Source organism: Carcharodon carcharias, chromosome 26 (genome assembly GCF_017639515.1).
Source record: "Carcharodon carcharias isolate sCarCar2 chromosome 26, sCarCar2.pri, whole genome shotgun sequence".
Classification (NCBI taxonomy): Eukaryota; Metazoa; Chordata; class Chondrichthyes; order Lamniformes; family Lamnidae; genus Carcharodon; species Carcharodon carcharias.
In genome coordinates, this window is record NC_054492.1 from 21,475,206 (window position 1) to 21,501,295 (window position 26,090).

Here is a 26,090-nt window from a genome sequence, read left to right on the forward strand (position 1 = left end):
TGGTGCCTGTAGCTGGTTGAGCTCCAGACTGTGGAAGTACGGTATTGGGGTTGGCAATAAGCCATGTTGTTCATACAAACAAAGCGTAGAGAAGTTTCCTGATTAAACCTATAGAATGCCATAAGTGCGTACGCCCTCACATCAAGGACATGAAGTGCCCTTGCAGTTAGCCTGCACTGACAGCTGCCACAAAATCATGCCCGATTTAAATGCATCTCTTCTCCCACCTCCAGAGGGGATTAAAACTATGTATTATGTGGCTCCCCCAATGGCACATTTGGTAAGTGCACACAAAGACTATAACCTAATTCTGATTGTTTACATATAGCATAACAACTGAGTAAATATGGTTATTATCTAACAATGAGTTCTGAGGCTTCATGCACAGTATAATGTCTAGAAGTGTGTTTACTGAGCTGTAATCTAATTAAGTGATTCTGATGTGAACAAAGTACAAGACGTCAACAATAACTTGTATAAGCTCTTGAATGTATTCAAACATCCTGGGGAGGTTCAGAGTTTTGGAAAACAAATATTTCGATATTGATTCACATATATTAGGGCAGATGACAATTCCTTGGTCAAAAAGTTTGAAAGAATAACTTTGAGGAGGAAAGCAAGGGAGAGGGATTTAGGGAAGGAATTCCAGAAGCCGAAGACACAGCTGCTAATGATCAAGCAATTAAAATCAAGGATGCACAAGAAGCCAGAATTGGGGGAGAGCAGAGATCCGAGGGTTGTGGGGTTGGAGGAGATGCAGAAATTGAAAGTAGGTGAGACTATGGAGGGCATTGAAAACAAGGATGTAAATGTTTAAATCGAGGCATTGCTTAACCAGGAACCAGTATAAAAACAGAATTACCTGGAAAAACTCAGCAGGTCTGGCAGCATCGGCGGAGAAAAGAGTTGACGTTTCGATTCCTCGTGACCTTTCGACGAACTAAGTAGAAATAGGAAAGGAGTGAAATATAAGCTGGTTTGAGGTGTGTGTGTGTGGTGTGTGTGTGTGGGGGGCAGGGGAGGTTGGGTTGGGTGGGGGGAGAGAAGTGGAGGGGGGGGTGTGGTTGTAGGGACAAGCAAGCAGTGATAGAAGCAGATCATCAAGAGATGTCACAGACAACAGAACAAAAGAACACATAGGTGTTGAGGTTGGTGATATATATCTAAACGAATGTGCTAATTAAGAATGGATGGTAGGGCACTCAAGGTATAGCTCTAGTGGGGGTGGGGGGAGCATAAAAGATTTAAAAATATTTAGAAATAATGGAAATAGGTGGGAAAAAGAAAAATCTATATAATTTATTGGAAAAAAAAAGCAAGGGGGAAGAAACAGAAAGGGGGTGGGGATGGAGGAGGGAGGTCAAGACCTAAAGATGTTGAATTCAATATTCAGTCCGGAAGGCTGTAAAGTGCCTGGTCGGAAGATGAGGTGCTGTTCCTCCAGTTTGCGTTGGGCTTCAATGGAACAATGCAGCAAGCCAAGGACAGACATGTGGGCAAGAGAGCAGGGTGGAGTGTTGAAATGGCAAGCGACAGGGAGGTTTGGGTCATTCTTGCGGACAGACCGCAGGTGTTCTGCAAAGCGGTCGCCCAGTTTACGTTTGGTCTCTCCAATGTAGAGGAGACCGCATTGGGAGCAATGAATGCAGTAGACTAAGTTCTGGGAAATGCAAGTGAAATGTTGCTTCACTTGAAAGGAGTGTTTGGGCCCTTGGAAGGTGAGGAGAGGAAGTGAAGGGGCAGGTGTTACATCTTTTGTGTGGGCATGGGGTGGTGCCATAGGTGGGGGTTGAGGAGTAGGGGGTGATGGAGGAGTGGACCAAGGTGTCCCGGAGAGTATGATCCCTACGGAATGCCAACAGTGGGGGTGAAGGGAAGATGTGTTTGGTAGTGGCATCATGCTGGAGTTGGCGGAAATGGCAGAGGATGATCCTTTAAATGCGGAGGCTGGTGGGGTGATAAAGATGACCAGTATAGATCAGCGAGCGTAGAGGTATTCCGTGTGTTCAGATTATGGTCAGCGGTTTATATCTTGTATCTTTGTTTTACATCTATCTGAACCTCAAATTGAGATTACAACTGAGATTGTTCTCATCTATATAAAATAATTCACCTTGGGATCATCGATTCTCCTTATTTTCTTGGTGACAGATTCTTTGGAGACTTGTTTGAGCTCACTACAACAATTCATTCAAAATGTTATTTTTGAGGAATATTTATTTAGAATAATTAGGCATGGGTTAATGGTGAGGGAGAGGGTGGTTTGATGGTGGTTCAATGGGAAGGGAATGGGTTGACTGATTTACGTATTGTTGGAAATGTAAATCTCTGCTCTGCTATTAGAAAGGAGAGTGGGATTTTCTCTTGAGCTGTTTGCCTATAATATACAGGCTTTTAAAAAAACTCACCTTTAATCTAATTGTTACTTGATATCTTGTCTCCTTTTTATGGTGACCTGGATTCTGACCATTCATTTCTCAGTATAAAAGGGAATAGTGGATTCTTAATTTATTTTTCAATCGTCTTCACATTAACATCAAATTGGAATAAGAACTGGAAATGCACAGTCTGGTTAGTATCTGAAAGTAAAATAAAAAAACATTTTCAATAGGACCATTCTTTAAACAGTTGAATGCAAGCTTCCACCTAAAATATTAAATTATCTTTCTTTCATATGCTCATGAATCCACTGTTTCTAGCATTTATATTTCTATCTCCAATTTTCAGTATTTGTTTCCTCTCTTTATTGCACAACATTCTCTAGCTACATAGCAAAGCAGATATCTGGGGAGAAAAGGGAACAGCAAACCATTTTTAATTAGGTGTTATAGAAGAGAATTGTAGTGCCATGTATTGAAGCACCGATACATACAGAAGAGAATGTTAGAAAGCTGAGCTCAGTTCCTTCACTGTTTGGTGTGGCTGAAACCAGCAATCACTGTTCAGTTGTCGTAGACAGACTGCATTTGCTTCCTCACCTCTCCAAAGCTGGCACCATTGGCTGAGGTCAGGTTCCTGACATATAATAAGTGCATAACCCAAACAGGCCATGGGGTGGAAAAAGCAGGATTCATACTTTCAAAACTGAAATACAGTAAGGTTTTATTTACTCTGTAGAGGAAAGGGATTTGTGGCTAACACACAGTAAATTATATCTCTTAATCCTCTGGAACCTGCTGTTAAATACAATTACATTGGTGCTTGTAGGAGTTGTATTTTTATTTGGGAGATTTTGGTGATTTTTCACTTTTCTATTGTAGAAAATCAGACCCTATGGCTTTGAAAACTCATGCTAATGTAAAACTTTGAAAACAATGTAATACAGCATTATGCCAGGAGCAGAACTAAGTGGGAAAAATGCTGCACTTGTTTCAAAATAAGTGCACTGGTGAGCTTCTCTTAAATAAAAACAATGTTGTAAATATTACAGCAGATCTGGCAGCATCTGTGGGTGGAGAGGAAAACTAAGTTTACATTCAGAAATTATGCTCTTATTTCTCATGTTTTCCAGAGGCATTGAGTGCTTCACTTGAAATGGGGAATGTTTGGACGGGGGAGTGTTAAGAGGTCCAGCATTAACTTATTTTCAAATTAGACAAGTAACCCAACCACTGGTTTATGCTAAAAAAAATTGAAATGTTCATTCAAGCTTAAATTACCATCTCTTCAGGCAAAATTGTGATGGCTGAAACCTAACTTTCGCCACTTCTACTGACCTATATCCTATATTGGCTCATAATCCAGCAAAGCCTCACTTTTTAAGACCATCATCCTTAAATTCAAATCCCCCCATGGCTTTGCCTCTCCCTATCTTAGTAAATTCCTCAACCCGCTGAGATGTGTTCCTCCAAGTACAGAAACGATGGGCCAAATGGCCTCCTTCTGCACTGTAACCATTGTGATTCTGTAATATTGCAGGAATAATTACAAAACATTTGGCCCAGCTGAACCAGATGTATTTATACTCCACACAGACCACCATACAATCGACTCCGATCTGTCTGCAAAAATGACCCAGACCTCCCTGTCATTTGCCATTTCAACACACCACCCTGCTCTCATGCCCACATGTCCGTCCTTGGCCTGCTGCAATGTTCCAGTGAAGCTCAACGCAAACTGGAGGAACAGCACCTCATCTTCCGAATGGGCACTTTACAGTCTTCCAGATTTAAACATGGAGTTCAAGTACTTCAGATCATGAACTCTCTCCTCCATCTCCACCACCATTCTGATCCCCCTTTTTCCAATAATTTATATTTTTAACGTATTTTTTATATATATTTTTCTTTTCCCACTTATTTCTATTTTTACATTTTTTCCATCCATTGTTTTATCTCCACCTTTTAGCCTATTTCGATCCCTTCCCCCCACCCCACCCCCACTAGGGCCATCTGTCCCTTGCTCGTCCTGCTTTCTACCCTTAATGTCATCATTAGCACATCCTTTAGATAATATCACCACCATTAACACCCCTTTGTCCTTTTGTCTGTGGCATCTTTGGCAATCTCTTCTTTGCCTCCACCAATCATTGACCATCTATCCAGCTCTACTTGTCCCACCCCCTCAACCAGATTATATTTCACCTAATTTCTATTTTTCCTTAGTTCTGATGAAGAGTCATACGGACTCCAAACGTTAACTGTGTTCCTCTCCGCAGATGCTGTCAGACCTCCTGAGTTTTTCCAGCTATTTTTGTTTTTGTTACAATCGAATTACTTCTTCCTCGTTCTCTATTCCCCATCATTCATCTATACATTAATCTAGCCTGGACTTTATCCTAATCTCCACTTCATCCATTCCATGTGGCATGGGTTCCACATTCTCACCACTCTGGGTGTAAAGCTATTCTTCCAAATATCTACATTTCTTCTGTTGGTGACTCCTATTTTTATCCCTGGTCCTGTACGCAGTCAGTGCAAACACTTTGTTACATCCACCTAATGGAACCATTTCATCATGTTGGGGTTAGAGGGTGGGGAGGTTTGGAGGGGGATGAATGGGGTTCGCGGGGGGCGGGGATTCCCCAAACTTTGTTGCCAGCAGTTTGGTAATATTCCTCCTCTCAGCCAATGACAGCCAACCTGCCCCTCGTGCCAGTCCTGCGCAAACGCCATGTGACAGGCAGTTCCACAAATAAGGGAGTGCGTTTGTCTCACGTGATCCGCGCAGCGCTGATGACCACGCCCCTTTCTCCTTGCCTTGATGACGCTCATTGGGGGCGGGGAGTCTTAATATTCCGACTCCACCCAACCCGCGTTGGCACCAATGGAAATGCGCCCCTCTGGCACCACCCCACCTCTGTCCCCGCCCCCTCACGCGCCTGTCACATGATGCGTGTAGGCCGCAGCCTCAGTCGGAGTGGCCCAGCTATGAGAGAAGCTGCAGCCGGTGCTGGCCCCGCGGCACTGGCTCTCTGCACGCCCACCACCCCCGGCTCCCCAGCGCCGCCCGCTCCACCTGCATGTCCATGGCTCAGGGCCACGCGGAGCGTCTCCAGCCTCATCCGTGAAGAGAATGGTAGGTGTCCGGGGAGCCGCGGCCAGTCACAGCGCCGGGGGCAGCCTCTTACCCAAGCACGGTGCGGCCGGCGGAGCCGCCGAGGGCCCGGCCGGCGAGCCGGCGAGCTGGCGAGGCCGGGGTTGAACATTCCTCAGTAACCATGGTGACTGTCTCATCAGCTCCTCAGAGAGAATCCCCCGGGAATGGGTCACAGCCGCTCCGGGTGGGGGGGGCCTGTTCCACCACATGTTCCATCCTGTCCGGGGGATTCCCGTACCACCTGCCTGTTCTCCCTGCCGGGGTCAGCTAAATGTCGGGAAGATAACTCTTCTCCTGCAAATTTTTGTATCGTTGTCAACTGATTCCACTTCTGTCCTGGCCACTGTTTATATAGAACCAGTTGCCCATGGTCTAAAATCCCTTTGATCGAGCCTTGCTTGTACCCCAGAACCCCTCTATTGGCGAGGGAGCCTAATTACCCCTCTGTTACATCACTCATCCTTGTCTTTGCTTGTCCTATCCACAACTAACATTCTTATCCTGGACTCAGCAGCCCACTTGTTTGGCACCGCATCCACCACCGACGCACAGTAGCAGCAGTGTGTACCATCTACAAGATGCACTGCAGCAACTCACCAGAGCTCCTTAGGCAGCACCTTCCAAACCCGTGACCTCTACCCACCTAGAAGGACAAGGGCAGCAGACACATGGGAACATCATCACCTGGAAGTTCCCCTCCAAGTTACTCATCATCCACACTTGGAAATATCTCACCGTTCCTTCATTGTCACTGGGTCTAAATCGTGGAACACCCTCCCTAACAATACTGTGGGTGTACCTACACCACATGGACTTCAGTGGTTCAAGAAGGCAGCTCTCCACCACCTTCTCAAGGGCAATTAGGGATGGTCAATAAATGCTGGCCCAGCCAGTAACCCACATCCATGAATCAACAAATTAAAAAAATCTATGCCTTTTATCTCCACACTGAACAATTCCAGTGCTGTTTTGGCTGTCCTTCACCTTCTGCAAACTTCAGCTTGTTTGAAACTCTTGGACCAATTTTGCTCATCTACTCCCCACATGCTGGAATTCCTTGCCTTTACCTCTGCATTTTTGCTTTCACATTTAAAACCCACATCTTTGATCAAGCGTCTGAATGTCTGCTTTGTCTCAGTGTCTTAACCTGTCATTCCAGCTCCATGTAATGCCACAGAACATTTTTCTACATTGTGTTGTATAACTTTTATGTTGTTATAGTAACGGTCACCCTAGAGTTTAATTCCATGTCACTAAGTAAGCAGTACATCTTCACTCAGTTGTAGTGATAATCTGACTTTACAGAAAAGTAAAGATCCTACCTTAACACAGCTGAATATGAATTGTGGCACAGCTCAGTATCAAACTCGTCGTGGTCATTAAGGAGCTGAATAGTGGGTGTAGTAGCTGGGGGTGGGGGCAGGGGAGGGTGGGGTTGGGTTATGGTGTTGACCCAGTAACCCAGGCGTTGAGTTCAAATCAAAGTTGTGGAATTCAGTTCAGTAAATCTGGTTATTTACCATTTCCTGAAATTGACCATGAAAGCTGCTGAATTGTATAAAAATCCAACAGGTAAATAAATCTCCCACTTTGACTTGGTCTTGCCTTCAGTGACTATGTGATTGAGTCAATGATCCTTGAACAATAGGTCTGGCAGCATTGGCGGAGAAGAACAGAGGTTTGTCGCTTGCCATTTTAACATTCTACCCTGCTCTCTTGCCCACATGTCTGTCCTTGGCCTGCTGCATTGTTCCAGTGAAGCCCAACGCAAACTGGAGGAACAGCGCCTCATCTTCCGACTAGGCACTTTACAGCCTTCCCGACTGAATATTGAATTCAACAACTTTAGATCTTGAACTCCCTCCTCCATCCCCACCCCCTTTCCGTTTCTTCCCCCTTCCTTTTGTTTTTTCCAACAATTTATATAGATTTTTCTTTTCCCACCTATTTCCATTATTTTTAAATCTTTTATGCCCTGCTGGTCTTTCCCCCTCACCCCCACTAGAGCTGTACCTTGAGTGCCCTGCCATCCATTCTTAATTAGCACATTCGTTTAGATAATATCACCACCTTCAACACCTCTTTGTTCTTTTGTCTGTGACATCTTTTGATTATCTATCCCTATCACTGCTTGCTTGTCCCTACAACCCCCCCCCCACACACACACACACACACACACACACACACACACAAACTTAAACCAGCTTATATTTCACCCCTCTCCTAATATTCACTCAGTTCTGTTGAAGGGTCATGAGGACTCGAAACGTCAATTCTTTTCTTCTCCGCCGATACTGCCAGACCTGGGTTTTTCCAGGTAATTCTGTTTTTGTTTTGGATTTCCAGCATCCGCAGCTTTTTGTTTTTATCCTTGAACAATAATTGACCACACCTTAAAACTAACTTTTAAAAAATATAATCTTAATACATTGTAAAAGTGCTCATCATATGGTTAGTACAAGCTGAATGCCTCAATCATAGAGCTTGGTTGAGCACAGTGTCATTGAGTGCTACTTATTGTACCACTTGATGACATTGAGTAATGCTTATTGGAATATAGTACCATGAAACGCAAACACAGTATGCAAGCAATGAGGGTGATAAAAGCAAAAATGGGGCTTTTGAATATTTTTAAGGCAGAGGTCGATATATTCTTGTTAGGCAATGGAATCAAAGGTTATCGGGGTTAGATGGGAATGTGGAAATCGGAATACATGATCATCAGCCATGATCTTATTGAGTGGCAGAGTGGGCTCGAGGGGCTGAATGGCATACTCCTGTTCCTATTTATGTTATTACAGTGCACGTCCTGTTCCTATTTATGTTATTACAGTGCACGTCATGATTCTAGTGGTTAATATTGCCTAATTGCCTTGGAGTTTATTAAATTGAGAGCTAATGCTGAATCTTTATTACTAAAAACAATAATTGGTGTTTTTTAGTTTCTTTGGAATGAATTATTCAATGCCATGATTATTGTCACCACTAAAATTTGTTTGGGAAAAATAAGATCATGAATAATCAAAGTTTTAAATTTAAAAAAAATTGGAAGTTTATGGCAGGTCCAGCATTATTTGAAAGAGAAAAATAGGATTATACCTAGATCTAATCTAAGGCTTTTAATTAGAAGCATGTCCCATATTGTTTCAGAACAGATATCAAACAGAGAGAGTTAAGGGGGAGGGGGGTGATAACCAAAAGCTTTTTCAGAATTGGATTTTAAAAAGGGTCTTACATCTTGATGGAAGGAATATCCAGAGATTGGGACCTGGTGTGAAACTTATACAGCCAGTGGTGGAGTGAAGGCAGTGGAAAGAATGATGAATTTTAGAGGTTACAGATGCTGGGTGCGAGTCTGGGAACAGACTTAAACACAGGGTTGAAATGTTTTAATTTGTAGCATTGCCAGCCTGGCTACTGGTGTCCTGTCAGTGAGGATAGGACAGGTGACAAGTAATGAGCGATCATAAATTGGTATGAGATAGCATTATGAGGAGGAGAGTTTTACAATGAATTTAAGTCTACAGGATGAGTGTCTGACTGGCGAATACTGGCGGAATCTTCAGGTAACGAAGCCTGGCTTCGTGATTTCAAAGTAGATGGGCAGCGACAGACATTATTAGAGAAAGAAGTGGTCAGTCCTTGTGACGGAGAGGATAATATAACCTATTTAATGGAACTCCATCCAAAATGTTAAATATCTTTTTATTTCTGTTGTTCAATTTGTGAATTTTCTGCGCCTCCCATGTGCTTTTAATTACAACTTTACCTGTGTTTATCACTGGTTAATCACGGAGTTATCAATGATTATTATTGTCCTTCAGAGTGGTAAAAGCTTAATGCCATTGAGAATAATAGAATAATTGCAGATGTTAATCTGGCAGTCTGAAATGTCACTAATCACTGCTTAATCTGAAAAATATTAAGACATATAGCTAAGTAATAAATACAATACTGAAGAACTGAGGAATACTCTATTAAAATTTAAGATGATGTCTTATGTGAGGCTGGATTTGAAGGAAGAAGGTTAGTTTATAATGCTGAGAGAAACACTGATTCAAAGGTTTTAACTTTGCACCTGTATAGTTGACACCCTGTGGTGTCTCAGAATGCCTGTGGTTAAAGTTGCCCATTTAGCCACATGAGAGAATGTGATGCTTACTCATTTCAATGTTTAATCTAATTTTCAGGAGGGGAGAACAATATTTCTGATTAGAGTAAGGATAAATCTAAAGAGTTTCTCACACTTTAAACTCGTATTGTAGAAGGGACTGTAAAGTTGGTAGATGGGAAAGAAATGCTTACCCTCTTAAGTTGCATTTATGTAGCACCTTTAATGTAGAAGGATGTCCTGAGGTGTTTCATGGAAACCTAATCAGATACAAATAGATTTCAAGCCAAAAGAGAAAATGTTTGGGAAGATTTCAAAACGCTTGGTCAGAGATGGGCTTTTCAAAAGGAAGAGGGAGGCGGAGAAGAGTGATTTAGGCAAGGAATTCCAGAAGTTAGATAGCCTCCAATGGTGTGTTGAAGGGTGGGATGGCAGGCAGTCTCATAAATGGGAATTTTTGGTGTGGCTGTGGGACTGAAAGAGGTTGGAGATAGAGAATGAAGAGATGAATGCGCTCTTCTAACCTATTACAGTGGTAAATGTATTATTCCTACTGAATATTAAACTCTTGCTACTGTAAAAAAAAACAAACCAAAGTAAATTGCTGGTAAATAGAGAAGTCATTTAATCTCGGAAGTTTGGAAATGAACGTTTGCCACTATAAGCAGGTTAAATTCTTTGAGCTGTAGAAAATGGTCGCCAATGGCTCAACTGTTCCCTTCCTCCATCTGCTTGTACAAAATAGCTAAAAATTTTGAGAAGTGAAAGTGAATTAAAATATTAGGTCCTAGTATAATTTCAATTATTGCATTTTTAATAAAAATTAACAGTACAAAATTAATTTAAATTCAGTATATTTTTCTTATCCCTTTCTGATGTGAGCGCAGCAGGCTGTAGGTTCATGGCTGCAGTTTCTCTTGTATGTAGAGATGCTGACAGAGTGGCAAATGCAGATATTAATCGGGGAATTACTATTGTACACTTCCTAGTGGCTGGTGGAAAAGGTGGGCATGCTCCCTGATCTGTTTCCTTTCTTGGTTATGGAATGTTGTTGTCATAGATTTGAAGGGAAGAAACCAAATACTACTTAAAGTGAGTACATACAACCAGGGATTGGCCAGACAGTGGGAGGAAGCTAGATTAACCTCAGAATAGTGAGTCAGTCATCCAGACTGTTTGAATGCCTGTCTTAAATTAATTCAGCAAACTCAATACCTCATCTGTATCAGTAGTTCTCATGCCTTGTATAAAAGAACAACAATAAACAAGGATTGAGGAGGAAATGAGAGCCATAATTTCACTTTTTTATAAAAATTCAAAGTTTATGATTAACTTCCCTCTTCAACTTTTCTATAAACAAGGCAGTGAGTTGGAAAAAGACAAAAAATAATTATTCTTGTTCATCTTACATAAAAAGAACGTGATGGCAATTCTCACCTCTGTCTCTGCTGCTCAGCTTGTTCTTGCAGTTGTGAATGGTTGGGTGATAGTCATTGTTTGTGTTCTCTGCTATTTCTCTTGCTCTTTGTAAAGTCTGCTTTTGGGCAATGGACACAAGTCAAGTCCTGCATCCAGCAACTGGAAAGCACAAACCTGAATTCAACATACACACAATCCAGAAACTCCTGTTGTCTGATTTGATGTCTCACCAAGGTCTGCTTTATAATTGGTTTCCATATTTTGGTATAAAACTTGGGGCTTGTAAAGTTTACAGATCAATCCAGCTGTGTTCCTGGGTGTTTGTGAGAGATTATATTGAAATGCTGTGACATAGTTTTCTTGCTATTTATTACATAAATTGACACAACTTGCTCATGCTCCTATTTATTTTTTCCTTTAGCAAAAACAATTGCTGATATATTTTAATATAAAAGTGGTATTTTATGTAATTTCAGCTCACTCATGCTGGTTTGAATAAAAGTATAACATGAGTGCACTATAAATGGATAAACTTCAAAGCAAGTTCATGTGAAAAGAGTTTACAGACTCAGCATCCCTTTTTCCCAGTTTGTGTTAAAATAGTTGGGTTGCGTAAATCTGCTAACTTGCTGATGATAGGTTTTTTCCCCTTTAAATTATTGTTTATAAAGTCTATCTGTGGGGCAGGGTTGACAATTTTGTTATTTTGATTTGTAATTGCAGAGCAGTTTGACATGATTGTGGCACATTAAGGATGATTATAATTTTCTCAGCCCAGTGACTCATTTTTGGAGGCAGCCTTACGTATTTGCTCTTATTTAGAATTGAAAACTATTAAGAATTTATATAGCACAGAAAGTCCTGTTTCAGGACAGATGGTAAGCGGGTGACATCCGAAGAGCTGTTGAAATCATCCATTCTGCTTTTGTTTTAAATAATCCATGTTGATTAAGAATAGCCACAAGGGTAATCAGATAAATGTAGATCTGCATTAATGATGAGAAGTTAGTTTTCAAAAAAAACACCCGTTGGATAATTCAGTTTTAATGAGCAGTGGTGATTTCTCTGGAGAAACAAGTCAGTGAAGACCTGAACTGAAGTAATTTAAGCTTGGAGTTTATTTCAAATGGCCATGATTGTAAGTGAATGCAACATATTAAAAGTAATCTGATTTTTAGTTGTTTTGCAGATGCTCAGAACTCCAATTTATGTGCAAACCTTGTGTTAGATTGAGTTCTTAATGTAAATGGTTTTTAAGTTTACCTGGCTTAATACAGAATCATTGGCTAACAGTGGTGTGATTCACTTAAGTATTTTAGATTTTAATTTGTTGGAGAATTCACAGTAGGTGTTAAAGTATTGTGACTACTGGAGGCTTGTAAAAATGTTTTGAAGTAATTTAAATATTAAAATTCATTACTCTTGCATCCACTTGTAACTAAAGGTGGAAGGTACTTAATACAATTGCATGTGATTTCAAAAGTTAAAATTTTAGATATTAATCTAACTTTGCTCAACTGTTGGTGCTTTATTTTTTTAATCCCATTTACACGTATTTATTTTTCCCCACCTGCAGTTCCAGTTCCCCTTGCAGACTGAGCTGGAAGAGGTATGGTGAAACTGCCATCTATACAATCCTAATAGAAGCTGACTTCTTGATGTCCTGATATGTGCATTTTTTGAAGTAGTCCCAGTTTTTTCTTTACTGTTAGTTGTAGGATAGTCAGTCTTATTGCCACTAAGAAATAATACAGCAGTATTGGTTTTCCATAAATTTTGTGGCTGTCTCTACCTGCTGTGTAGAAAAGATTCTGTTGGATTCTGAAGCAGGTTTGTCATGCTATATATACTGTGGGATGTCTAATCAGCAGATCGAATGACCATTTGCATGGTGGGAATGTGTGTCCTTTTCTTATATTGTGGTAACTTCTGTTTTTGAAGTATTTTGTTTATGTTTTGAAGTTAGACCATTTTGATTGTATGTCTCCTTGAGCAATAGTGACAGCCTTGTTTAGATCCATAGAATTAAGATTTCGGTACAATATTGTAGGTTACTTCATATTACAGTTTATCAACTTGGTTTGTTGTCTCCACATTAAGATGAACATAAATATTTAGCTTTAGAAATAATGTTAGAGAAAAAATTGCAATAATATAGGCCATTATGTAAGCACTTTGAGCTTCAAAGTAATGGTCCTTTGCTCTGTAGCAAATGAGTAGCCTGTCATTTTCCTTATATGCTCTGAAGAAGGGTCACACGGACTCAGTGTTAACTCTGTTTCTCTCTCCACATTTGCTGCTTGACTGAGTTTTTTTTAGCATTTTTTGTTTTTTTTCAAGTTTCCAACATATACAGTATTTTGCTTTTTCCTTATGCTTTGATTTGATGCTAATTAGCTAATAATCCTGTGTGGTTGTGAAAATTTTAAGTTAGTATACCAGAGAGTCATTTTGTAAATCATAGTATGGTTGGCCAGTATGTGGCTATTCTGCTGCAATTTAATAGTGGCACTTCACACAGACCCTTGTTCACATGTTCCTGTACCAAATCCAAGGAGAGAATTGATGTTGCTGCTTCAGGCATTGAACGATGAATTGTGGCTTGTGTAGGACTCGTCTACAGAATTGATGGCTATGATATATCCCAAAACCCATTATTGTAAATTAAGCACCATTACTGCTTTGAAAGGCTTAGTGACAAAGGTCATTCATTTTAGCTTTGGTACCTTACAGCTGAAACTCAGTTATTAAAGTGTGTGTAAGGTCGTGACCTTTGGATCATTGCTAATTGGTATATGTTAGTTTTGATTAGGTATGATGGATTAAATTAAATGAATTTTACTCCACCTTACAACTTATTAGGCCATTTAACAAGTGCCTGCCTGTCTTCGGGGAAAAGAGCTGAATGGAGGAAGAGATTTGTAAAATCAGTGTACGCTGATTTTCTCTGTTAGATGGTTGCCATAGAATTGTATTTTGTTAGTAAGCTCTCTTAGTGCAATGCTGGGATGGATGCACCCGAGCTTGGAAATTAATTGTAAAAGGCTGTCTTGGTTTTAGGACTTTGATCCCTAGTCATTTTAAAATTTACCTTTAGTAACTTGTGCATACAGTAATTATTGTAAAAGTTGTTAATTGTTGTAAAGTTTGTTTTGTTAAGGCTCTAGCTAACAACATCATTAACATCTACTTTTCTTTATATATTAGTGACCCTAGGCTTGGGTGTATAGGGCACAATGGTAAAATTCACGGATGGCACAAAACTTGGAACTATTGTGAAATGTGTGGAGGATAATATTCAGAAGGATATAGGTTGGTGGAATGGACAGAGAGATAGCAGATGAAATTTAATGCAGAGAAATGTGAGTAATCATTTGGTAGAAAGAAGGCGGAGAAACAATGTAAAACGAAGGGTACAATTCTAAGCAGAAGGACCTGGTGGTATGTGTGCACAAATCATTGAAGGTCACAGGGCAGGTTGAGAGTATGGTTAATAAAGCATGTGGGATCCAGGGCTTTATAAACGTGCAAAAGAGTACAAAGACAAGGAAGTTATGATAAAAGAAAAATACTGCGGATGCTGGAAACCTGAAATAAAAATACAAAACGCCGGAAAAACTCAGCAGGTTCGGCAACATCTGAAGAGAGCCTGTATGACTTTTCATCAGAGCTCTGAAGAGTCATATTGGACTTGCCATTAACTCTGTCGCTCTCTGAAGTTATGATAAACCTGTTTTTTGACAAAAAAAACCACTGGTTCGGCCTCAGCTGGAGTATTGCATCTAGTTCTGTCCACCGCATTTCAGGAAGAATGTGAAGGCTTTAGAGAGAGCACAGAAAAGATTCACGAGAATGGTTCCAGGGATGAGGAACTTCAGTTATGTGGCTAGATTGGAGAAGCTGGGACTGTTTTCCTTGGAGAAGAGAATGTTGAGAGATTTAAGAGGTATTCAAAATCATGAAGGGACTGTACAGAGTAAATAGGAAGCAACTGTTCCCACTGGTGGAAGGATCGCAAAACAGGACAATGATTTAAGATATTTTGTAAAAGAATGAAAGATGCAGTGAGTGATTAGGATCTGGATTACACAGCCTGAGAGCGTGGTGGAAGCGGATTCAGTTGTGGTTTTCAGGAGAAAATTGAATTATTATCTGAAGAGAAATTCCAGGGCCAAGGGGAAAGGCAAGAAAATGGGATTAGCTGAGCTGCTGTTAGAGAACCAGCACAGACACGATGGACGCCATCTGTGCTGTAACCATTCTGATTCTGTGGGAGGTTAGTTATTAATTGGGGCATATTATATGAATCTGGCTGATGCCGGTTCTTTTAAATAATAAGTGAATGAGCATTGAGCCTAATCTTGTTAGAGATGAGGAGAAATGTTTTCTGAGGGTTGTACGACTTTGAAACTCTTTACCTCAGAAGGAGGTGGAAGCGGGGTCATTGAATGTTTTGAAGGTGGAGGTAGACAGATTCTTAGGCAAGGGAATCAGAGGTTATTGGGGGTAGTTGGGAATGTGGAATTTGAAACACAAACAGATCAGGCATGATCTTAATGAATGGCGGAGCAGGCTCGAGGGGCCGAATGGCCTACTTCTCTTTCTTCATATGTTCGTTCATATGTTTGTCACTAGTAAAGTTTTCTTTCAATGAGTCTCTTTTTATTTGGCTTCACATTAACACTTCAGAGTATGATTTCCCACTTTTACAATGCTCTCACTGGGCATATATTTGGAATATTAATTCCACTAAATTATAGATAAAATTGCATTCAACATAATATATTTTCACGTTGATATGTTTCTGTACCATGTTTCTTATTAATTATCAGATTGCTTCTGCAATTACCAGCAGTGATAGATTTGTAACCACCAATACATTAACCTTGTTATATAGGTTAAAATGCTCTCTGACACAACATAAGCTTCCCAGTACGAAGCTTATAATCGGAGCATTAGTTGTTTTTCCACAATTCGAATAGACATGGTATGAAAAATCATATGCCTCCCATTATAATTTTCCTGACACCATGAGTGTAATTGATAAATATATACAGAGCAATGTATTAGCATACTGATGATGAACCCTTAAAGGATTGATCCAAGTTCAATATGTATGAAGGTACAATGGCTTCAATTGTTCTTGAACATGTCATTGCCTCCCAAATCCATTCCTGTTTTTCCCAGAACTCCATGTTTGAGTTCCCCAGATTAGGTTCTACCCTGCCACAGTCTCAAAACTGCTCTTACAAAGGCCACAAATGACATCCCATGTGACTGTGACAAAGGTAAACTAGACCTTGTTCTTCTTGACCTGTTTTGGAGCCTGTGACATGGTTGACCCCACCATCCTCCTCTAGCACTTCTTCACTGTCATCCAGTTGGGTGGGTCTGCTCTTGCTTGGTTCTGACCTTATTTATTTAATCATCGCCAGCAATACTCTTGCACTGTTAGCTCTGCGGCCCCTCCTATTTTTAATCTACATGCTGTCTCTCGGCATTATCTTCTGAAAACACAGGATTCACATTAACACTGATAACACCCAGCTCTACCTCACCATCTTCTCAACTCCTCCACTGTTGTTAAGTTAGCAAAATGCTTGCCTGATTGGACGAGCAGAAATTTCCTCCAGCTAAACATTGCGAAGACCAAAGCATTGTCTTTGGTCATTGCTACAAACTCTGTTCCCTAGCTACAGACTCAACCCCTCTCCCTGGCAACTGAACTGAGGCCTTACCAGATTGATTGCAATCTTGGTGTCATATTTGATCACATCATATAATCATAGAAGGGTTATAGCACAGGAGGATGAGGCTATTTGCCCTGTAGCGTCTGTTTCCACTCTGTAAGAATAACTCGGCAAGTCCCATTCCCCTGCTCTTTCTCTGGTGTCTTGTAATTTTTTTTTCTCTTCAGGTGCTTATCCAATTCTCTTTTGGAAGTCGTGATTGAATCTGCCTTCACTGCACACTCTGGAAATATGTTCTGGATTCTAACAGCTTGCTGCGTGTTTTTTAAAAAAAAGTTTTTCCTCGTCACCATCGGTTCTTTACCAATCACCTTGAGTCAGTATCTTTTGGCTCTCAACACTTCAACCAATGGAAACAGGTTTCTCTCTACTACTTTGTCTAGACCACTCATGATTTTGAACATTTGCTGAAATCTCAACCATCTATTCCACAAGGACAAAACCCAAGCTTCACCAGTCTGTTTATGTAATTCTAGTACCTCATCTCTGGAGCCATTCTTGTAAATCCTTTCTGCATCCTCTCTAGCCTGAACAAGTGTGGTGCCCAGAATTGGGCACAATACTTCAGTTGCGGCCAAACCCGTATTTTAAACGGGATTTTTACAACTTCCTTGTTTTATACTCCCTCTTTTTATAAAACCCTGGATCCTGTCTGCCTTATTAACCACTTTCTCAACCAACTTCAACTTATGCACACAAACCACTAGACGTCTGTTCCTGCACCCCGTTGTTGAGCTTCCAAACACACACATCTTCACTCAGGCCACCTGATTCCTCTAACATCACCAAACTCCAGCCATGCCTCTGCACATCTGCTGCTGAAATGCTCATTCATGCCTTTGTCACCTCTAAACTTGATTCTTCCAATGCACTCCTGGCAGATCTCCCACAATCTACCCTCCATAAACTTGAGGTTATCCAAACTATGCCCATGTCCTTACTTGCATCAAGCCCTGTTCATCCATCATCCCTGTACTCACTGATCTACATTGGCTCCCAGCCAACCAATACCTCAACTTTAAACTTTGGATTCTTGTTTTCAAGTCCCTCCATTGCCTTGCCTTCCCTTTCCCTGTCCTAGGCCCAACCATCTTCAGCTGTTTCATCAATAATCTCCCTTTCATTATAACGTCAGAAGTGGGGATGTTTGCTGATGATTGCATAATGTTCACTATTTGCAACTTATCAGATACTGAAGCAGTCCGTGCCCAAAAGCAGCAAGACCTGGCTTGGGCTGATAAGTGGCAAGTAACATTGACACCACACAAGTATCAGGAATGACCATCTCTAACAAGAGAGAACCTGATCATTGCCCCATGACATTCAGTGGCGTTACCATCACTGAACCTCCAACTATGAACATCGTGGGGATTACCATTGACCAGAAACTGAGCTGGACTAGCCATATAAATGCTGTGGTTACAGGAGTGGGTCAGAGGCTCGGAATCCTGCGGCGAGTAACTTCTCATTCGCCAAAGCCTGTCCACCATCTACAAGGCACAAGTCAGGAGTGCGATGGAATGCTCTCCACTTGCCTAGGTGAGTGCAACTCCAACAACACTCGAGGCTTGAGACCATCCAGGACAAAGCAGCCTGCTTGATTGGTCATCCACAAACTTTGCTCTCTCCACTAACAGTAGCTGCAGTGTGTGCCATCTGCAAGATACACTGCAGGAACTCACCAAGGCTCCTTCGACAGCACCTTCCAAACCCATGACCTCTACCACCTAGAAGAACAAGGGCAGCAAATACATGGGAACACCACCACTTGAAAGTTTCCCTCCAAGCCACTCACCACCCTGACTTGGAATTATATCACCATTCCTCCACTGTTGTTGGGTCACAATCCTGGAGCTCTGTCCCTAACAGCACTATAGGTGTACCTACACCACATGAACTGCAGCAGTTCAAGAAGGCAGCTCACCATCACCTTCTCGAGGGCAATTAAGGATGGACAATAAATGCTGGCCTAGCCAGTGACTCTCTCATCCTGTAAATTAATTTAAAAAAAGATCTCCAGTCCCACAACCTCCTTAGATCTCTCTACTCTTCTATTTCTAGTCTCTTGAATATCCCCAATTTTAATCACTCCTCCATTGGCTGCCATGCCTTCAGCCATCTGGACCCAAAGGTCTGGAGTTCCCTCCCTAAACCACTAGTTCTTTATCTCTCTTTCCTCCTTTTAAGACAGTTTTTAAACTACTGCTTTGACCAAACGTTTTGCCTTTTGCCTCATGTCTTGGTGTCAAATTTTACTACTTAATGTTCTGTGAAGCAACTTGGAACATCTTTATGTTAAAGGGACTGTAAGTAAAAGTTGCTGTTCCTGCAGTTCACTATACATGTTGCACCAATAGTTCAGTTACCTTCTATGTAGATAGCCCTGGATGGAAACTGAGCCTCCAGTATCGTTTGGGTATCTGATCCATCTGTTGATCAGGCTGTTTGAGAATGAATTTTGCATTGTAGCAGTGGAGTAGAGAAAGACCTTGCATTTATTTAGTGTCTTATCTCCTACAGGACATCTCAAAACAAATCATATCCAGTTGAGTACTTTTGAAAGGAATCACTGATCAAAATAGACAAATGTTCTCCATTTTCTTTGATGGGAGACAAGAGGGAAAGGTAGATGATTCAGGACAATTTGTGGCATGGAGAAACGCCCATGAGATTTAATCCTCAAGTGTCATTGATAGTTGGGTGTAATTCTTCTTATCTCCAGGCAAGCAACCCTCTACTTCCAAGGATGAAGCGAAGTGGGAAATTAAGCAGAATGAGATTAACTGCAGTTAAACTCCTGTGGTAATGAACAGTTAAAATGAAAACTCCCTTTTGTAATAAGAGGTTTCCATAGTCCAAGTGTAGTTAGTCATTCCGATGGCTCCTGATTCAGTGAACTTCATCTTGTTACAAAACTGAATGCTTTAATTATGTAGAGATTCTCTTGCATGTCTAACAAAGCTATGTGATTGTAGTTTGCATGCATAACAGGTATTTAAAGAGGAGTCTTCCTGTTTTGATGGAGTCATGTGTGAGAAGTATAATTTTAACAAGTTATAGGACTGAATCATTTTTTCATAATATATCACAATGTACCATTACCTAATGTTGGCATCACCTATATGCTCCCACTTGGGAAATTTTGCACTTGAGTTTTACTTCTGAGAAAAATCTGTAATTAACTGAATTTGTATAAACAATTAATTGCATCGAATTAGAAGCATATTACTATTACCTTAGCAGCCTAATCACTAAAAGTGGAAGGTAGAGGCAGGACTTTTTTTTAAAAAAAAATTATTGTTATAAATTGTGTTTTGTAGAGAAATTTACTTATTTGCCTTTCAGTTTTTTGTTGTTCAATAAGTAGGGCATCCAGCTCTAGCATAAGTGTAATTTTGTTTATCTTATCGCTGAAGGTTTCTACTTCCTCCAGTAAGATGATCTGGGCTATCTCCCCTTCTCCATATCCCTTGTTTTCTTGTAGTGCCAAGGCAAAATTATGTATGTAAATTGTAGAAACTTGCCTGTACATGCATTAGATTTTTTTAAAAAGTATTGTAAATTCATCTAGATCACTACACGTGTCAAATCTGTTACTCTTAAACATTCAAGTATCTATCAAACATGTTCATGTATGAAAATACTATATCATAATTTCTCGTACACTCCAAAGCCATTCATAAATCAGAGTTAAATGTACTGTTAAAGTTTAGATGTCAGTTCATCTCCTGTCCCTCAGAAACGACCTTTTTAATGGTGACTCTATTGTGGTCTGAGTCGGACAGTAACTAAATGCATTTTCAATTAGCTGTTCAATAGTGTACTATAATTGAAGCAATAATGAAATGTTAAACTATTAAATGAAAGATGCTTTGTTATGACCAAGATGGGAGGAGTGCACACCTGTCCATAGTTCCGCAACTCCACAGGTCATAACATATACTTAAATGACTTCTCCAGCTAGCTATATGGCCAAATATGTGCTTTACCTTTGAGTCTCAGAATGACTACTCGATGCCCAGGCTTTTTCAATAAACAATAAAATTATTGGTTTATTATAAAACCAGACTTGTCAAGTAGAAGGCAAGGCTTATTAACATACAGTATGAAATATGAAATATAATTACTGTTTCTAAGTACCCCAATTCTCTCACGCGAGCACACTAAACTAAAATAGAGGAATTCTGTCAAAAGGTTAAAAGTCAGTGATTCAAGGAAAGAGGATAGATGATGGAATCCTTGAAATGGTGTCTAGGGGTTATGGTTGCTTTCTCAGCAATGGTCTGCGAAATGGTCGATGACTTTTACACTACTTTTCAGATGGACTTCAAAGAGAACTTGCAGTCAGTTGATTTCTGAATGTAGAGCGAATTTGGAGCAACTTTCATTCACTTTTTGCTTTCAGCTGGGTCTGGAACTTCAGGAGCTGTTGTCTTTATCCAAGCAGTTGATCCTTCTTGTTTTACCCACCAAAACAAAACCAAAACCACCTTTTAAGCGCAGTTTACTCGGGCATTTTTTTTCAAACCCATAAATCATCATGTGACCCTTTTGTAAACAGTCCACTGGGGTCCACTTCTTTAAAACTGTTTAATTACCTTTCCTTGTAGAATGCAGTCTTTTCCAGGAACAGCAGCAATCAGAGTCTTCGCATTAACCCTTTAAGGGACAGTGTCAGATTGTTCTTAGTCCTTGAACTATTTTCTGTGATAAGCACATTAATCACAACCTATAAATATCTGAACTGTGCCCAACAGTTGAGTTTGAGGCTCTCACTCGCTGTTGAAGCAGGAAAAATTATTCTGAATTTTCAGGAAGGTCATGTGTTTTCCAACATTCTGAAAAAAGTTCTATTTTTCTGAACTTTAGAAGAAATGGTATATAAAACCCCAAATGGTAGAATATAGAAAAACAGACAACAGCAATTTATAATTTTACCAGATTTTATTTAATAAATAGAATTATGTTAGAGTACTTTACACAGTTGGCCAGTCAACAGCTGAAAGGGTAATATTTACAAAAACAAAATAGTGCCGATGCTCTAAATTTGAAAAATAAACAAATTGCTGGAAATACTCAGCAGGTTGGGCAGCATCTATGGAGAGAAACAAACTTAATGTTTCAGGTTGATGACCCTTCAGAACTGAAAAAAGGTGAAGTGTAATAGGTTTTGAGTAAGTGAAGAGAAGGATGAGGAACAAGACGGAAGATCTGATAGTGGGGGAGGGGGGTGCAAGAGTGATTAAATGACAAAAGGTTCATGGTATAAAAGCCAAAGGGATTGGGAATAGGTGAAGTAAAGAAACAAAAGATGTCCAAATGAGGTGGGAATGGCTGCATAGCAACTGTCCGGACGTAAATGAAGGGATAAAGAAAGGAGAGAAAAAACCGAACCAGCAAAAAAAAAACAAAAATAGAGGCAGAGACTATGATGTAAAATTGTTGAACCCTGTGTTGAGACGAGATGAGATGCTCATCTTTTAAGATTCATTGGCACAATGGCAGGCTGTGGACAGAAAGGTCAGATTCAATGCGACCGACTCTCAAGCCAAAAAAAGGGATTCTGGTGTGTCTGTGTGTGTTTTGCAGGGATGTAGGAGTTGGGGGCGGATGGAGTGTCCACATTATTGTTTGGTGGGACGGGGAATGTTGTGGTAGGTATGCTGAGAGCAAGGGGTGTAGTTCATACCATGATGGTAGCAGGGTTTTGGACTCTGAATCCCCCTCCCACATTGGATGTGGCAGTGGCTTGATTTACTCCCCCCTCTTCCTCCCTCACCTCACAAAGTCGTGGGTGCTCCCAAACAAACCCCAGGGCTGCACCCTTCATTCAGCATACTTGGCTCCAGTCCAACTCCAAGCAGGTATGGGTTGACGTCATGCACGCACAAGAAACACAAGCATATCAGAAAGATGGGGCAAATGGCATCCTGGGCAGAAATGCTATGGAACCTGTGACAATTAGGTTTTAAAATAAAGGGACGATCCTGTAAAATACGCAATGGCTGGTCAGAGTGGGAGCAAGGTGGCGAATAAAACTGATAGGTGACTGGAAACTCGAGGTCATGGTTGCGAACTGAATAGTGTTCTGCAAAGCAGTCACCTGGTCTGTGCTTAGTCTCCCCAATGTCGAAGAGACCACATTGTGAGCAGTGAACACAGTATACTCAGTTGAAAGAAGTAGTAAATGGTTATTTCAATGGAAAGGAGTGCTTGGGGCCCTTGGATGGTGAGAAGGGAGGACATAAAAGGACAGGTGTTTAATCTCCTGTGCTTGCATGGAAAAGCCAATTCCTGCCCATGAGCAGTGGTGACATTCTACACTGTTTTGGATCTTAATCAAATAGAGTAGTACTTGGTACAAGCTGAAGATCAGGACAAACGGCACAAATTCCCCCAAGAGCAGGGCACCACAAATAAATAACTATGGCCCAGTTGAGAATGTGTGCTTGTACCTTGCTCAGATTGGCTCTTCATGTCAGAAAGACAATGAATGAATGTCAGCAGACTTCTTCACCATCGAGACATATATCATAGCCAAGCCGTTATTTGGTCTTCACACCTGGTGTCACTTTCTGTTAAGATCCCCTGTAAATATTGAGGTACTCCAGAATATCCTATCCTAACTTCCAAAAGGCAATGCCAACTATGCTGAAGAAAACCTTGCAATTGCTGCAGAAGGTATTAGTGTACAGTAATGTTCTCGTAGTGAATGCATAGGGAAATCAGTTCAGTTAGGCAGAAATTTGATTTTGCAGCCACAATCTCCACAAAATCGCATTCTACAAGAAAATGTAATTAAGCAGTTTTAAAGAAGCTGGAAACCTCTTGACCCTGGTGGACTGTTTACAAAAGGGTCACATGATGATTTATGACTTCGGGAAAAAAACATGTCCGGTAAACTGTGCTTGAAAGATAGTTTTGCTTTTGGTGGAGAAAACGAGAAGGATCAACTGCTTGAGTAAAGACAACAGCTCCTGAAGTTCCAGACCCAGCTGAAAGCAAAAAGTGAGCACAGTTTCCAACCTAATGAACTGGACTCGTACTTTGAGCTGAAGTCACTGGACAATTATCGAGAGAGAGAGAGAGAGAGCCATGCTATTTCCTTCTGAGCTCAGGGATACTGAAGCTGGAAAAGTAGACCACTGGCTTAAATCAGAACAGTTGACTGAGTACAGATCAGGGATCTATTTGGGAGCCTCTTTGGCCTATATGGCTCGGTGTCAATTGTCTGATTCTGTTTCTGTGATGGTTTTCTCCATTGAAGGTCCTTGAGAGAGCTCACTGTCCCTTGGTAAGGGATGCATATGCTAGAAATGTGCTCCAGCTTTGAACTTATTATAATAGTCCCTCAAGATGGGCTTACCAAACTTTGCAAAGCATTGTTTACTGAAACCTGTGGACATTGATTCAAAAATACCTCAATACCATTCAGAAACAGCATTTTTGCTCTGTTGCTGAATTCTACTGATAGGGTTGTTAAAGAGTGAATGTTCCAAGTATGGGTAATTAAAGATTGGGTACCCTGGGCCGTCAGGAAATACTAGTTGAATTTTTTATCGGTCTCTTTATTGCCTTATGACTCAACCTTGGCCTTTTTGGTGTGTGCTGGTCCAGTTCTAGTCAGTTCTTTTCTCTGCAGGGAACCACTGTGTGTAATGGGATTCTGTCATATTTCCCAGCAGTGAAGTTATATTGGATTTCTGCTTTTAATTGAAAATATCATTAAAAAAAATTAGCTTTCAGTTAAGCCAACAAAACTCCTGCAGTTCTTCAAAATGAGAAGTTTCCACTTCCCTTATCTTTGTGTTTAGCAGTTTGCAAAAGGATTATGAAAGGCAGGATTGGTATGCAAGTGATTTCAAGACCTGTAAAGGGGCCTACCTACTTAACTGAGGCTAAAAGCAGATATTTTTAGATCAATGGTGTGTTGCTGGCAAAAATTGCTCCAGAGAGGAACCATATTTTTAAAAACTCTGAAGTTTGGAGTGGCCTGATACTGATCAGTGATACTGATGTTAATCACGCCATTACTGAACACACTATAGTTATTGAGCCATCTACTTTGTTCTCTACTTGCATTGCAGAAGTCTTGTAACTGTATTTGATGCCTGTTAAGTATCCTTGTACTCATTATAGTGTTGTATCTCTTAAACATAATCTCTTTCCATGCTAGGTTTGGAATGTGTTGCAGTATTAGTGGTCAGGGTACATGGAGTAGTTATTTTTTTAAACAGCTCTTGTAGCGCTGCATAATCCAAGTTATGGGTGGGTGCTAAGTAATTCCAAGAAATGATAAACCACAAATAACGTATTCCTTAACTTCAGTTGCAGTTCCAACTCCAGTACCAAACATATTTTTCACCTCATACGAATACTTACTAGAAATGTTCAGAATCACTTATTTCCCCTGCACTTGTCAAGTGTTCAGCAGTGGAAAGGGATGGGATATAGACGGCAAGCTTTTTTATTCTTTAATAGTGTGAGAGCATCGCTGGCAAAGCCACCAGTTGTTGCCCATCCCTAATTGCCCTTGAGAAGGTGGTGGTGAGCTGCCTTCTTGAACTGCTGCAGTCCATATGGTGTAGGTACACCCACAGTGCTGCTAGGGAGGGAGATCAGGATTTTGACCCAGCGATAGTGAAGGAATGGCAATATATTTCCAAGTCAGGATGGTGTGTGGCTTGGGGGGGGATCTTCCAGGTGCTGGTGGTGTTCCCTTGTGTCTGCTGCCCTTGTCTTTCTATATGGTAGAGATTGTGGGTTTGGAAGGTACTGTGGAAGGAGACTTGGTGAATTCCTGCAGTGCATCTTGTAGATCGTGCACACTGCTGCTACTGTGCGTCGCTGGTGGAGGGAGTGAATGCTTATCTAATCGTTGTCACCAACTTCCTTGGGACAACTTATCTTTTAGTCTCAACTGAGTTGTTAAAAGTCTCAATCTAAGGACTGCTTATCATTGTGTTTATCTTGGTCTCTGATCATTTTTCTTTCTCTGCTCCAGCTAATCTTTAAAGACCTTTCTGTGCTCTTTCCACTCCATTGATTAGCTTCTCATTTAATTTATACTGAAAGTGCATTTTACTTATTGTAGAATTTGATTTGCTGGAATTAAATTGTGGACCATGGCTAATTATTTGGCAGTTTTGGCCAATGAAAAGTAAAAGCAAGTCACTGTTTCTGCGGTATGCACTGAACAGCTCCCCACAGCTCATCATCTGTGGCTCTACCTGTTTGTTTTCACTGCCAGTTATTCACATTTCTCCTGAGAG

The 26,090-nt window shown here is 40.7% G+C and overlaps 1 protein-coding gene across 5 annotated transcripts in view; it reads left to right on the forward strand.

Moving 5' to 3' along the window:
* The first annotated feature begins 5,363 nt into the window (after positions 1-5,363).
* Positions 5,364-26,090, forward strand: part of trpm7 (transient receptor potential cation channel, subfamily M, member 7) — a 137,883-nt gene continuing 117,156 nt past the window's right edge. For 3 of the 5 annotated variants that reach the window (XM_041174949.1, XM_041174951.1, XM_041174950.1), the window contains exon 1: positions 5,364-5,517. Coding sequence is in view for 3 of the 5 variants with exons in the window: in XM_041174950.1 (XP_041030884.1) it covers positions 5,515-5,517 (3 nt within the window). In the remaining 2 variants the exon portion in view is untranslated. Of the gene's footprint in view, positions 5,518-12,644; positions 12,678-26,090 lie in introns of all 5 variants that reach the window. The other 2 variants (XM_041174948.1, XM_041174953.1) reach the window with 1 other exon arrangement.